The sequence below is a fragment of the Haplochromis burtoni genome, unplaced genomic scaffold (genome assembly GCF_018398535.1).
Source record: "Haplochromis burtoni strain Fernald_Lab_line unplaced genomic scaffold, NCSU_Asbu1 Contig_49, whole genome shotgun sequence".
Classification (NCBI taxonomy): domain Eukaryota; kingdom Metazoa; phylum Chordata; class Actinopteri; order Cichliformes; family Cichlidae; genus Haplochromis; species Haplochromis burtoni.
Genome location: NW_024582410.1, coordinates 952,884 through 968,754, shown reverse-complemented (window position 1 = coordinate 968,754; position 15,871 = coordinate 952,884). Strand labels below are relative to the sequence as shown.

Below are 15,871 nucleotides of genomic sequence, written 5' to 3'. Positions count from 1 at the left end.
GCTACATTCCCCATTTCCCATAGTACTAATCTAGCCATGAAACCCGTCAAATCGTTCACAATTACTAATATCCTACTTTATTTTTGTGTCAGTCATGTATCAAAGTTTTTAATCTGATAACTCACTACACAGCTCTCACTTTCTTTTTTCAGCTACAGATGACTTGTGCATACCAAGCATGCTACATTAACTCCCCAGTTTTTTTTAATGAAATTTGGTGTGGCGCTGGCTCAGCGGCTCAGCACGCAGCAGGACCGGGGAGGGTCACGGGCTGTGTGACACGCCCTGCTCACTCAGACGCTCATATTGGTGTAGCGGTCTGTCTCTCTGCTCTAGTCTGCAGATAGACAAGCAGGCAGTCTGTCGACTTTGTAGAACCGGGCTTTTCTTACCCTGGAGGTATCCTGACGAGCCAGAGCCAGGGGCGGCCGGTGGGAGGAGGCAAAGAGACGGCAGCTGCTGCGCCGCACAGCCTCTTTGACAGCTTCAAGAGGAAGCATCCACCAGCACCGACCGATGTCTACGGTAGGGAGCGATTTTCTTCTTCCTTTCACTCATAAGCGACCGCCTTTTCACGGTGAGTGGTTGATAATGATTTAGGGACGCGGTGGTGTGTCGTGGCACGCCGCTGGCCGAGCATCTTATACCCGTTTTGTCGGATGTGGGGTCGGGACTGAGCATCAGCACGCCGGGGCAGAAAACGCTCAGAGGGTCCGTGTGAACAGCCAGCTGCTACATTTCGCTGTGTTTTCGCTTTTTGACCGTGATGTGTTTGAGTGTAGAGGTGGGGGTTGTGTAGGGAAAGAGAGAGCACACTGTTAGCACGAAGCTGTAGCCGCCTCCGAACGTCAGGGCGGCGGGTAGCGGGGCAGAGGGAGCCGCAGTCGGCGTGGAGCATCTGCGGAAAGCCGGCAGCCGATAGTGCCAATTAGACAGGAAGTGGGAATGCTGGGTTTCATATTAAAACAATAAAAAAAAAAACTATGGCTTTATAGCTAAACACATGTAGGATCCTGTTAAATAATTTCATTTTAATTGTTTATTTGTTGCTTTCTGCACATTTTATGACATTGTACTGAAGATGATCAGATTTGGCGCAAATATACCATCTGTTACAGGTAAACACTTCTGCCTAAATCTGCATATTAAGGTTAAAATTTATAGTCAGACCACACCAGCTGATTAGAAACTGAAAAGTGATGGTTTGAAGTTTGGCTTTGTACACTTTGAGTGGCTTCACACTGGCATAAATAGTTTAGATCGACTCTTGAGTTACACTGCTCATTTAAAATAAATAAATAAAAAAAATATATATATAAAAACATTTTTTTTAATTTATACTGTTATTAGCTTCAAATCCCCAAATATATAGCTATGTGTACAGCAGAAAGGAAATTGGTGCCTGAGTTTCTTAGATTTATAGTGTACATATGATTTATTTGCTCTACTTTTTGCGCATTAATGGTCTAATTTTTATTTTCCTTTAGCTTTTTTGTAGTACCTCACATTACTATCTGTCTATCTAATTAATTTGTGGTTACTTGGCTTCTTGATGCCAAGTAATGAGTCCTGAACTCTGAAATTTGACTTTCAGGCAAAAAATATCCAATAGTCTCTGTTTCCAGCTTGTCAGATGTTAAGATCCCTGTTAAATAAAAACATTTATAGTTCTGGAGTGTTTGATCATCACCTTGGCATGCCTTTCAGTCCCTTTCTTTGTTTGCTTATTTAACTTTAGTTATTTGGGTTTTGGCTTTTAAATTATTATATTATTTGGACTAAAACTCAATTTTTAAAATGTTATTTTAGTTTGCAGAAGTGTGCTTAATGTTAATTTAATAATTTTAGGTTATTTTCAGTTTACTATAATAATCTTGGGATTCATTTATTGATTAAAAACAAATAATGTTGGTACCCTACCATTTTTTTTCCTGTTACTTATTTTTACTTTGAAATCTTACACCGGAAGTAAGTGCTTGTGGAGCTCGGTGTCTTGACGCAGTTGAAGTGGAGAGCGTTTTCTTGATTTGAGATGATGTAAATTCCGTTAAATTGCTTTCTAACTGTGTGTTTGTGTGTGTGTGTGTGTGTGTGTGGTGCTTTGGGTACAGGTAAGAGACCCGGTGTCGGTCACGTGTTTGTGTGGTGTGCCATGTGGAAACGACCCACTTCAGTCCCCTTCTGTCTGCTCAGGGGTCTGACTGGGATCACTCTCCACCATGCGTCAGTCGGTGGTGACCAGCTTGTGTTCAGGGCCTTGCTTTCTTTTATTATTATTATTATTATTATTATTATTATTATTATTATTATTATTATTATTATTATTATTATTATCATTTTCCGATTTTTCTGGAGCCACTTGAGCGCACATCAGAGGCCCGTGAAACTAAATAAACTGAGTACAGATTCCCTTACAGATGTGATTTTTCTGCTTTCAGGCTGGAGTACATGAGGTTTGTGAATTTCACTGTCATCGCCATAGAGAGTTAAAGGGACAGTTCACCCTGCAATAAACAAAAAGTATAATTATATAAAAGATATTTGACCATTTGTCCCCAAACCTTTATTGATATCAGCCTTCTCTTAACTATTATTACACTAAATGGCACTCAGTGTGTGGTATTTGAAAACCTCTCTAACAGCGTCTCTTTCCAGAACTCATCACCAAGTTCGTCAGAAAAAACAGCAAAGCTTGTTGTTGCAGTTTCAAGTAGGAACAATTTTCTTTTTTAATAAACTACACCCAGTAAATATGTCACCCTATAGCTATTGACTAGAGGCTCAGTCTGACCAAGGTAAACATTAGTTCAGCTGTTAAGTCAGCCAGATGCAAGTTTCTGCTGGTTGGTGGAAGAAAATAGTTCCCACCTGAAAGTGCTCACAACCAGTTTTTTTTGTTTGTTTGTTTGTTTGTTTTCTTGGTAACTGTATCAGGATTTCCAGTGAAACACATCGCTGCTGAATTTCTCCAGTGCATCTGTTTTTGCACTTTGAGCACTTCATGAAAAATCTAATGAAGAGGTGGGCCATCTTTAGCTGTAGTCATTATGATTTTACGTTTTCCATTTACTCTTTTAAAGTTGGTTTTCAGCTTTTGTTGTGAATATAGTTTAGTTTCAGCAGGTTTCTAGAACAGTGGATTTGCTTGTTTTACTTTAGTTTTGATTAATTTCAGTGGTAGTTTGACAGCAAAGGTAGTTGACTTGTTTTAAACTTTCCCTTATTTCTTTAGATGTTACAACCTCACACTCAGACCAGTTGTACCACATATATTTGACTCTGCCACCATCTGAAAACAGACGCTCTCTGCAGGTATGCAGATGGTCAGTAGCTGCCCACAGGCTTCCCGTGTGCTAACACCTCTGAACCATAAATTCCCCATCGTGCGCTTGTTAAAGGAGCTTTATCTGTCCATCAGGCTGCTTACTGTGTGTGAGTCAGAGAAAGGCACATAAACAGCTAAAACGGTACTAAATCATGACATCTGCCTAGCTCTTTCTTTTAATACTTATTTTTATGTGACTCACTTGCCTCTCCCTCGCTGTTCAGTATCCACTCCCCACACAATACCAAGTCTTTCCATGACTGGTCAAACAAAAAGTTGAAGATGGGAGATAAAAATCAGATATATCTGATATAAACACCCTCCTGTTTGTCCTCGTCGATCATATGCAAAGCAGATTATAATACTGATTTCATGCATTATGAGAAAACCAGTTAAAATCATTCATTTTTGGGTTGAGGGGGGCTGTCCCCTCTCTGAGTCTTGCATCTCCTCATGGGAGCGTGTTTTATTTCGTATCTTATCATAACTTTCTGGCGTAAAGGACGACATGAGAAGCTTCTTGCACTGATTTCTAAATTGGGATCACAAAATGAGTTCTAATTATCTTCAAGGGATGGCCTATATTTGGCTCTCAGATAAGTGTTAGCTGAGTGTGCACACCGTGTCCAGGAGTGTGTGTGCGTTTAGACAGTGTTTATGACTGCAGAAAGGTAAGGCCCGCTGCCTTCCTGCATTTGCAGTCCAGTTTGAAATCACATGTATGTTTTCTTTCAGCACATACTTTAAAATGATCTTGATGCATTTTGTAACACAAAAAAAGAAAGTCCCTCATGTAGCTTCCGGATTGCTTCATGTGTTCTTGCAAACTTCTTTCTCAACAGTTGCTTTACACTTGCACTTCTTTTCTGCCCTCCTTTCTCAGGTATCTAATAAATCTTTAAATGCTCCGGAGATGTGTTTCTGCTCTTTCCAAAACACCTCCTCCGTGCATGTGCATACCACAGAGTAGTAGTATATGGCACACTAAGCCTACTTGCATGCTGGAAGATGATTCTTTTGCTTTCTCTGCAGTTTTAAGAGGGCTTTTGATATAAAGTTGTGGTCTGAGGTGAGGGGATTGCGCTTCCTCTTTGGCAGATAAGTGGGTCCCGCATGGCCCTAAATCTCTTTATATTGTTAGTGTCGTCAGTCAGCCTGGTGAGAGAGAGCCATATTGAACATTTGATCCTGCTTAACCATTGTAACCTGCAACATATCATGCATTCAGAGGTCTTCTGAAAAGGGGAACACAGCCTCAGAGAGGTCAGTTAATTGGTCGCGGAGCCATAAATGTCCACACAGTGAAACATTTTGTGCCAATCTATCACCTAGACTGTGAGACTCCTTGGGGTAAACAGGGAATTTAGCATTTGCTGGTGGCATTAAATAATACATTTTAAAAAAGAATTGTCACTTTGTGGCAGTTCATTCTAATTAGAACAAAAGGGACTGCCCTGAAATGAGTGTTTAAAAAGGCTAACAGGAAATAAAAGCTCATCCTGTTGGTGGGTGTGCCGTTTATCTCTGTCTATCTGCATTCATTCATATCCTCTGACCCATCTGACATCTTCATTTCATGGCAACAACAACAACAGCCGCAGCTTCATAAACACATAAGAGGCTTCATCTTTGTGATGATTTGAATATGTGGAAAACTACAGATTGCACTCCTTTGATTATTTGTGCCGCCTTTTCATCACAGCAGGGTTCAGAATCATGCAGTCATACCAGCTAAGCCAGTGTAAGAACTGGTGAGGAGCTAAAATGCTTTTGGCTATTAAATGATAAATGCTGCAAAGGAACACTAAAAGAAGCCAAAATCCACCCATCTCAAACTGTATCTCACAGGCCAGCAGCAGCCCTCGGCAATGTACTGCGCAGCCTGCGAATGAATGAAGAAAAACTATTTTGTGTTTAATTGAGTCAAAGTTCAGTTCACAATAAAGTACATCAATGCAGTATTGTAGGCATTAGTGTGTGTGTATATAGGGCAAACGGCATCAGGGAGTGCCGGCCATGTACTGCTACCAGTTAGAGAAACAGAAGAGCTCCAAGACGAGAGTAAAACACAAACTATGGGACAGTTCAGTCCCATAGTCCCATCCTGCCCACAGAAGAAGGGCATGAAAGCTAAAGGCTCTGCCTCCCATTCTACTTTCAGAAACTCAAGAAACCAAAAGTAAGCCTGCAGCCCGGGAGCAAAGTGCTCTGTTGGGGTCATTTGTATCTGCATGATGGGGAAATGAGGGCCAAGTCACACTGGGCTTCCTAGTACTGTGTGTCAGGTTAGGAGTAGGGCAGCAACAAATGAATATTTATGTATTCAACTAATCAGCCAATTTTTCTTTGATTAGTCAGTGATTATTTCAGTAACTCTTATCTCTGCTTCCTGTGATTGTATATTGGTTGTATATCATGTCTCAGATGGTGTCATGTTCAAAACCAATTAAACTGATATATATGGTCCAACCCATAGATTAACTACCTAATGTTAGGTTGAAGAGGTTTACCATTCAAAATAAACCTTAAGATTAATGTGAGGGGGGAAAAAACAAACTAGCTGTTGAGCTGTTCGCTCTGTTCTTCTTCATTAGTATTGACTGCAGTCTTGGCAGATGATAGAGGCAATTGTGCCCCCTAGCTTCCTTACATAAACACATTTGCGTGGTTTTAGAATATGACGCGTCAACAATGTGTTGATGACATCGACGAATCGTTGCAGCCCTGGTTAGGAGTGTAACCGCCTTTCCGCAGCTTGTCATGGTCTTTGGAGACCATGACAAGCTGCGGAAAGGCAGCAACTTCATGTTTATTAACCAAAGTACCGTTTTGGAGAATTACTTCATTTTGCAGGCGCATTACTTTTTTGCATAATGTCATCAAAACATCTGAATCCCTGGCAACAAACACCGAAAAGTTCCCTTTAAAGATGCCAAAAGACCAAATAGTCTAAAAGTAGCACACCCCTGTGACAGGCTTAATGAAGAAGAGGTGTCCCTGGTTTGCCCTTTGTCATAGGAATACCTGAACACGTCTGAATCAGTGTTTGGTGCTCTAAGGCTGTGGATGGTGAGGATAAATGTCATTTAATTACAGTAACGCGTTACACCCAACACTGGTCCTCAGATTAGCCTCGCACTGAAAAAGAGATGTAGGACCAAAAGGGTGGAATCCTTATGTTACTAATTCTCTGTATTTTATTTTAGGTGAACTTCCTGTATGACAGTAGTTTCTTTTATTGTGTAAATCGGGAAAAATCTTGAAAATATTAAGATTTCCATACATCTTCAAGTGTTTTCTATCAGTGTATTTTTCAGACCATATCAGGTTGAAAAATCAGATTTTACTAGTAAAGGTTTAAACATGCAATACCACCACTCCCCCCCCACCCCCCCTTTTTTTTTCTTTTTAAATTGAAGGTTTGAGCAGATGTTGTAAATTAGCATATGTCACCTTGCTACTCGCTCTCCATCTGTGGTTCCTGTGAGCCTCCATGCTGTTAATAACCAGAGGGGAATATCGAAGCGACGGTGTGACATTGATCCCCACAGGGACATGGGTGCTCTGATGACCGCTTGTCACTGGAGGGTGATATCCACTGGAGGATTTAGAGGCTTTTTCTGTCTGTGTTGATTAATGTTGTCAATGACCAACCACAGCACAGGGGAGTATTTCTGAGCATACGACCACTCTGAGGTTATGTCTGAATTAAATTCGGGAGATTTAAACCAGGAGCTCCCATTCGTACTCGCTTCAGAGTCATAACAAAGTCACAGCGGAGCATGCAAGCAGATTTCACATCAGGATTTCTTGTGTGTAGATGGACAGATAGATGTGTGTTGTGCATTACAAACAACTGTAGAACGTGCCAGAAAATGATTCTAGGTAGCACTTCTGGTTTGGTTGTAGTTATTAGGCAGTTCTTCACAGTGTATTGATGCCAATTAAATAGTGTAAATAAATGTAGGCGAGACCAGATTAGTCTTCACTTTAATCTTGTTTTATCAGTTGGCCTATATGAACATGTTTGGTGATGGCTTGCCTCTTTCAGACTCGAGGCTTTACTTGCTCAAAGTTCAAGTTTGTGTTGCAGTGTTACTTTCTCAGTTGCATTAAACCATTGTTGCGAGCGCGACAGCTTCTCCAGAAACACGATCCTACGAGTGAAGGGGGGGTTTCACAGTTTCACTGAATGCCGCTTCACACATGGCTACAAGCATGTTGTAGCCTCAGGGATGTAATTTGGGTTTCCTGCATGTCCTAACTAACTTTAATGTATGACCTGTGACTGTTTAAGAAGCGATTCATCGTTTGAGTAATTGAGCAAGAATTTAAAAAAACAACAACCCAAAAAACAAAGTCAGTCATGATCTGATAAGACTTCCTGAGAAAAGACAAACACCCAAACCACCGTACAATGTCTGAACATAATTTGAGTCTTTGGCCTGTGTTGCATAATAGGTTGGACATTATCTTAGTGGGTGTGTGTTCAAAACACAATTCAGCAAACACAAAGGCTTACAACAATCACCACATGCAATATATTCCCACACTCCAGGTTTCAAAGAAACTTGATGTAAGTAAGGTTGGATATCAAAGGGAACTGTGTCTTTACTTCCTTTAATATGACAGGGTTTCCTTTGAAACAGGCTGAATAAAGCGCTTCTAACCTCCGAACCAACAGGGTGAAGGTTTTGAAGAGTTGCTTAACTTCATAAGAAGGGAGGTACTTGGTCTTTTTCTTTTTGCGTTGCCTCCACAGCATCAAGCCATGAGATGTGTGTTATAATCATATTTTCTGGATTTAAACTCAGTTTTATTTTGAAGGGCTCCGACAGTATGTGAGTTATACTGAAAATATAATGTAATGTTTTCAGTCATTGTTGACATTTTAAACATTTTGAGTGGGGTTGTTTTTTTTTTTTTAGTTTTGTTTTTTTAATCAGACGGTAATATCTATGATAGGATTTGTAGACTCCTTTGTTCATTGTTGTGCACATGGTTTGAAAAGCATTGGGTGTCTATTGATGTTATCTTCCAATCAGACCCGTAGCTCTGGTTTTATATCATTCTAAACAGTTTTTTTAGTTTAGTTTTTGCTTTGAACTGTTTGTTTGATGGGGGCTTCTTGAAGCTGTTAGCCTTGATTCATTTAGCAGTTAGTGCTAATAAAAGAGGTTTAATCTGTTTCTATTGCAAATCTAGAGAAAATGAATTTATTATATAAATCTGCAGTATTTAAGAAATGCCTAAATTGCATTGATCCGTTCATCCAGTTTGTTGCATGATAATCTTCCGAGCCTAAATGTGTCTTCCACGTGCCCTACGAAGATGGTAAAATTAGACTTTTTTTATGAACTTCTAGTGTTTAAAGTTGCTGTTGTGCTTACTTGTTAAATAGAACTTCAACAATGCTATACCCCAAATGGTTTCCTCATTTTAATCTTAAACTCTTACATTGTCTTGGTTTGTATTGCCTGTCAAACAAGTACATCCTCATTCACCTCCCAAGTCTAGCAAGATTTTCCACTGAATGATGTAACAGCTGGCTGATTGACTGGACTGACAGACTGCTCATGCTGAGGCATTCAGTTTGTTTGGTTGCTTGAGTGTCTTAAACTTACTACCCTAAGTCATAAAGTACAACTCCTGGATTTTGTCTTTTTATGGGAGTAAATGGAATAAGCCTTTGGGGCTCATTTGGACTGATGTTTGTCTGGGACCCCATTAGGGCCATTTGTGGCAGGGTGGCCCAACCCAGCTGTCTGCATCTGGGATGTTTTGGATAAATGCCCAGCCCTTTATACAAGGACTCATGGCTAGCCGCCAAAGCGACTATCTCAGCACTGCCTTAGTTTTAAATATCGAACAGATCTCACTCACCCAGTGATTAGTCAAAGTTGTTGTCATGCATCCTCATTCTACAGCAGAGCTGATGACGAAGGCTGCCACTCCCTGAGCTGTGAAGTTAAGCGTTGTAACAACACACATTGAAAACAGCTCAGTGTTTAACAAAGCCTTTTAGCAAATTATTTTTGACCTTTGCGAATGTATTTACCAGCACATTAAAACCATTATATCAAGAAATGACTAGTTGAACAGCTTTGTTAATCCAGTAGTTTGTCATTCATCCAGCAAGCTAAGATACGCCTTGATTACTGTGGCTACATCAGCCACAGCTCTCAGTTAAAAAGGAGTTTCTATTAAAAATGGTGGTAGAGCTGAAGTAAATCCAGAAATTTTAGCCTATTATTTGTGAGAATTCTCGACTGTATTCGGAACATACAGTATGAGAAGGAGGATAAACAAGACTGACATCGACCGGGAAACTTCCAACTCAGTGCAAAGAAAAGGACGGATGGCGTAGATGATCAATTTACCTTGGAAGTCTTATGTCAGAGCTGGGAGTGAGAGCACTACTGAATTGAGTCCATTCCGATAGTAAAATTTGAAAACCAGGGACAACCAGGACTTATTTGACTCCAACTTGGTAAGAATCAATTAATGCATCTCTAAGCAAGCTTTCTGTTTGTTTGGGGTTTTTTTTGCTCTTTTTGCTTTTAGCTTAAAAACGCCTCTGAAATCTATTTAAAAGACTCATTTAGGTAGTCACACAACAGTAGTATAGGTTGCAAGTTTTACTAATGTTTACATACACTGCCACCCACTTGTCTGACTTGAGAGGGTGTTCCAGATGAATTGGAGTTGTAACATCTGTTTAGTAAGAGATGAAATATTAATGTATTTCTTACAATTTTGTTTTTGGGTGTTGCAAAGACCCATCTCCAGATAAAGCCTGAGGCACGCGGTCGCAACATGTGATTTAAAAGTCAAAGCTTGATGGATCTGTTGGAATGCTGACTTGTTTAAGTAAGGATTTAACGAGGGTTCAAACGCTGCCTTCTATTACAGGTACTGGAGGCAGTAAAAGTTGACACGATTATGGCCCTAAATCAGCCCTGTTAGCTGTTTTCTGTTTATACGAGAATGTCTGATCCAGTGGAATCGAGATTTGAGGTTGTGACGTAATAATTTTGTATCAGCTTCATGGTGTGGTGTCATTTTATCCGGCAATGTTTTTCAGCACTTAAGTAAAAAGTGATGCTAAAACCTAGTTGAGGTGTTTTTGTTGTTGTATAATCTGTGAACTGATGCTTGAAGAGGAGTTAAAAAGGAAACTGAAGCCAACAGAATCAGCAGCATGGGAAGTATTTATACAGGTTTTCCAGAATTTTCTTGGCACTCTCAGAGCAGAGGCTTATGCCGACCTTTTGGATAATGCGCTGATGTGTGTCAGAATATCACTGAAAATGCACTTTTTACGTTCTCATCTCAACTTTTTCCCATCAAAACTGGACGGTGTCAGCAATGAGCATGGCGGATAAACTTAATCAAGATATAAAACTGTTGGAAAACAGATATTAGGCCAAATTTAATAAGAGCATGATGAGCGACTACTGTTGATTCACCCAAAGAGAAACAGATGTGCAGTATAAGGGTGAAAGCAACCTCAAACATTACTAGAGCGCTCATCTTGTTCCATTTTGAGCTAAATTGGCAAAAATGTGCTTCTCTCATATCGTCTTCTGGTTTGGTTTATGAATAAACACATCAGACGTTGTGTTGCTATATTGACGTGTCAAAATATCAGTGATGTATTAGGAATCAAGGATGGTTTTTTTTAGATACACAAGTAAATAACATGAATTTTTATGAATGTTACCTCCAGACCAAATTGAATTATAAAGCACATTTAATCTTAAGGCCAACCCATTTTTAGCTGAAGAGAATCTGTCTGAAGTGCGCCACAGTTACCCCTTCATTTTTGGAACATGTGTTATTCTGGCAGGAAGGTAGAGCTCTAAGTGGGCCCTCAGAGACCACGTTCATGCTCCAATCCCAGTAAGAGAGCAGCCTTTCTTCTAATCTTTCTGCCAACAGACGGCCAAAGCCGATTGCATGCTTTCTTTCCCTGAAATCAACACACACTCCAGCGGCAGCAGTAACAATAACCATGTTCTCCTGGCCCAAAGATATTTGCTTTCCATTCATAGAAGTTGACACCAAACACTACGTGTGTTTGTGTGTATGTGCCCTATTATCAAATTTGTCACACCTTTCAGATATTATTACAACCGTGCCGGAATGATCAGAGTGATTGTGACACAAGGAACACCCTCTCTGAAATCAATCGCCAAAGATAAAGATTATAACTGTATAGTGGAGAGATCTCGTTGCATTAATGTAACCTAATCTGTCCAGCAGCAGATGAAATAATCTGTGGGTTTTCATACCTCTCATGTTCACAACCATCTGCTTTAATCTGCATATAGGAACGATGGATGGGTGGGTGGAGGTTTTTAGAAGGATGCATAAATGGATGAGGTACTTGGAGAGCTCTTCTGTCATTAATTACAAACCTAGCTGGCATTGACAGAAGGTGATGCTGTAGTGTGTTAAGGACTACATTACTCTGTGTTCACTGTAATCTATCTTTGCTCTGGATAGCTCATTAAATCACTTGGTCACAGATACCTGTTTCCATGCAAGGGAGCTTTGTGTCATTGGTTAAAAGAACGAACCAATCATTAGCCATTGTTGACTACATGACACCATTAAAGCTTCAGTTTGAGACTAATAATATCCACCATAGGGTAATTGTTCTTGTGGCTTGGTCATGTCTTGATGCATGCTCGATCATCCAGGTTAGGAAATCCCAGAAAGTTGATTTTGTTCATCTGGACGTCGCGTATTGAGTGGATGTATAGCATTAACTTTCCTGGACTGTTTGGTCTTGTTTGATGTGAAGAAAACATTTTGCAACACGGGCTTTTGTTGGCGTATTAAACCTTTTCACTACTGCTATCTACAGTAGGAGGCGTGTTGTCAGGCAGTAGACCAAATTTGGCAAAAATCTAAAAGAACTTGGTGAAAGCATTTGGGTTGGACCAACCTCTGACTGAGCCACCAACCTTTTGCATGGATAACTGATGGCAGCTTTAAATCCTGCAAGCCTCTTTCCACATTAGAAATAACAAGCCTGCGGGATAAGCAACAGAGCGGCTATGGCCTGTGCCACTGGTCTGTTTATGCAATTAGGTTTTTGAGACCGCCTCACCCATCATCACAACATGTCTAGATACTGTATTTAAGCTTGACTGGCTATGGAAAGTGAGACTTTGGTCAGCCATTTTTGCTAATGGCTCCCTCAAATAGATCATAAAACACTGGCAGGCTCTCTGCAGCCTGAGTTTGCATGGGTGTTTTTTACATTAGCTGAAAGAACTGGATACTCGTACTGCCAGCAGCTTGCTCAGTGAAATCAAAGAAATGTATGGGTGTGTCCTAAATCACTCATTACATAATGAACATGATGTAGTGAGAAGTAAATTGAAATTTTTGTACACTCAAGTGATGGATCGTGCTTTTTGCCCTACCGCTAAAATGCATGATGACACAATGGAGGAACTGAATCAAATTCTTGATGCAAAGTCTGAATTTAAATTCAACAAAAGAGGAGTGACAACTGATTAGAGTTGGAGGACCAGGAAGGTGAATAAAAATGTCTTGAACTTGCATTCAAGACATCAAGACAAAGGGGTACAAAGGCACTGTTTTGTCTTCCCTGTTTTGATAATAACCCAGTTTTCAGCTGGTCTGGTTGACGGATTGAAGACTGATCCCTGGTTGGGAATCAGTGATTTATGGCTCTGTGCAGTCCATGAATCCATTTACATCCCTGTATTTGCATTAAGGGAAAAATCAGCATGATAAACAATTATTCTAATTTTAATTTCAAAGTATAACATTGCAGTTTTGGTATTATAGTGAGTGAGTTGGTGTTGATGGTTCAGGGAGAGGTCTGTTCTCCCCGTGGCCCTCAAACAATGGGACAGGTGATCGGTTTCCTCTCAGTGCATGAAAGCTGAGTTTCTAGGAATCAGAGTAATTGTGGCTTCCATGAAACTCCAGTAGTTTTTCCTTGTCACCTTTTCCACTTTAATCCAGCGATGCTATTTCAGAATAAACATACAATGACACTTTTTTTTTTTTCCTCCACTGTAACTGTTTACCATATGGAAAGTTGAATTCAAATGAACATGTGACATGTGAAGCTTGTGGCAGCATGCATATCTTTTTCAGTCTTGAGGGAAGCTGTTTAAAAAGGTGTGGATGACTGAGCCATCTGATGTAAACTCACTGTGTTGCAAATTTTGTTTTAACTATATATTTAAGGATACAAGTTGTGTAGGTCATTTTTCTTTCTTCCAATGCATTGCTTTGATTTATTTCTTAGTGTAACCATTTTCTGATGCCAGGTTTAGTCTTACAGAATTATTTATTATTATTTTTAATTAGTTAAATTTGGTTTGGTACACAGGTATAACTTGCATATGCTTCACACACACCACTGCAACTGTCCTCAAGAAAAGCTGGAGGGCAGTTTGTTCCCAAGAGTCGGTGAGAGTTGAAATCATACACAGATTACAGAAAATGAAAAGTTGTCATCAAACTCTGCTGATTCCAGCCAATAATTGGAGGACAGTGTTTATTACTTGAAAGTGGTGCATGGGTTTCATACCATGTTGAACACACAATACAAGTTCCTGACCTCTTGGCCTGAGAGCTGCACTGCGGGTGCGATTGGCAGCCTGGGTCTAAGCCAGGCGTAAACGGACACCACAGCTCACGGAGGCTCTGTCACTCAGAGACAGCTGGTGTAATTACAGAATCCCTCTGTCATCGCATACAATGTCGACAACGCACTGACGCAAGCATATACACGTGCACACAGAAACATTAGCTCACACACCAGCGCTCCCACGGCCAGATATCTAACGGAGAGCGCTGACCTTTGTGTTGACACTTGCTCATAGTTTAGTGAAAAGGTTGAATTAAAGAGGTCCTGCTTAAATCCTTGAAGCCCACGGCCAATATAATTAATTCTAATTAGATTAGCATTTAGCTGCCTTAGGAAAAAAAAATGGAGTGGGAGAGAAGACCTGCCGTTTTTATGCGATAATGCAGTCTTGGATAAGGGCCCTTTTAAAAAGTGCTGCGCAATTATGTGGGTTTGTGTAAGGGACAAAGTTACTGCCTCATACACCAGAGCGGGGGAGTTGAGCTGCAGTATGCTGAAAAAGTCTTTAATACTGTAGTGTATAACTTGTCACATTTATAGTGGGTTTATCTGATGTAACATACATTAAGCCACTGCTGGAGCACACTCGTATTCATCATGTAGGCACCATGTCCTTTATGCTGTAGTCATGCTCAAATGGCTAATGCTAGTAGCTCTGTCTTGAAGAACTTGACACTTGATTAGCCATATGTAAGATAAGCAGCCAGACAAAATACTGTAACAATGAAATATTCTGATCTTTATTTATGATTTCTTTCTTAAGGATATTATTGATTTCTGTGCCCTCTATATTGATGGTTATTTACACTTTTATTTATCTTATGTAGTATCTCAAGAAAACATCAGAACCACATTTTATTACGAAAAGAACAAACATATTATTTGGGTGATGTTTTATTACTGTGTAGTTTCCTCTTCTTTTAACGAGATCCATCAATGTCTATATTATGCAATGTAACAAACAATTTCACGGTTACAGCTATGTCAGTCTTAGCTAATGTTGTATAAAGGAGTTAATGGTAATGCTATTAGCAAGGCGCTAATAGCCTGTATTTGTATTTAATAGCGTCACTATTAGCTCCTTGCCATAGCATATGCTTGGCTAACTATTAGCTGTATTTATGCCTAACAATTTAACTGTTACTCATGTTTTATACAGTTTTTATTATAAGTTTAACTAGTTGCTGTAATTAAACTCTTATGTTTATTGACAGTTCTGTTTATCTATACTATTGGATCATAACTTAAAACTATGAGCTATACATTTTACAAGTGAGTAATGCTAATCCATTAGCTTTAGTTAACTTTTAAGCTCAAACCTATTCAAGTCCACTTAGTACTTTAGCTTGACTATTACAATAGATCTCTCCACATTCTACACTGTTCTGCTACATATGTTTCTCCAATAGCGTGTATAAAGTATGATTATAAGCTTGTAATATTAGTGAGATTTTTATCTGAGGCTTGTAAATTTAGCTTACTTCACTTATCACTGTAAATTGCAGGCATAATAGCAGTAACTAAAAGACTAAAGGGCTTGCCCAGTAGTCACTATTAACATGCTTTTCTCAAGTGTTACTTTTAGCAGCTAATGTATTTTATTTAATCTTGTGGTCAGGTCATTACCCCACCCTCATCTAGTCTCTCTGGGACAGGGAAAAGAGACTCATTTCCTCTCTTCCGATTGTCATTGAGACAAGAACCAGAAACTGCCTTAAACAGCACGGTGAGCCTAACAAAACCAAATTTAGAAATGTGGACTTGTGGGTTAGGAGCTGGGATGACCACTATTGCTTCTGTTAATTCAAGCCTTTGATGGTGATTCCTCTGTCTCTAAATGCAGGATGTATTGACTTTTGTGGTTCTTTTGGATGGTGAATAAAGGTGCATCTCCTGGAGTCCAT

The 15,871-nt window shown here is 39.8% G+C and overlaps 1 protein-coding gene across 5 annotated transcripts in view; it reads left to right on the top strand.

Annotated features, from left to right (window-relative positions):
* Positions 1 to 241: 241 nt before the first annotated feature.
* Positions 242 to 15,871, top strand: part of si:dkey-97m3.1 (fatty acyl-CoA reductase 1) — a 59,135-nt gene continuing 43,505 nt past the window's right edge. Inside the window, exon 1 of one of the 5 annotated variants that reach the window (XR_315887.3) lies at positions 242 to 525. Coding sequence is in view for 1 of the 5 variants with exons in the window: in XM_005923554.3 (XP_005923616.1) it covers positions 517 to 525 (9 nt within the window). In the remaining 4 variants the exon portion in view is untranslated. The other 4 variants (XM_005923554.3, XM_042220478.1, XM_042220477.1 and 1 more) reach the window with 4 other exon arrangements.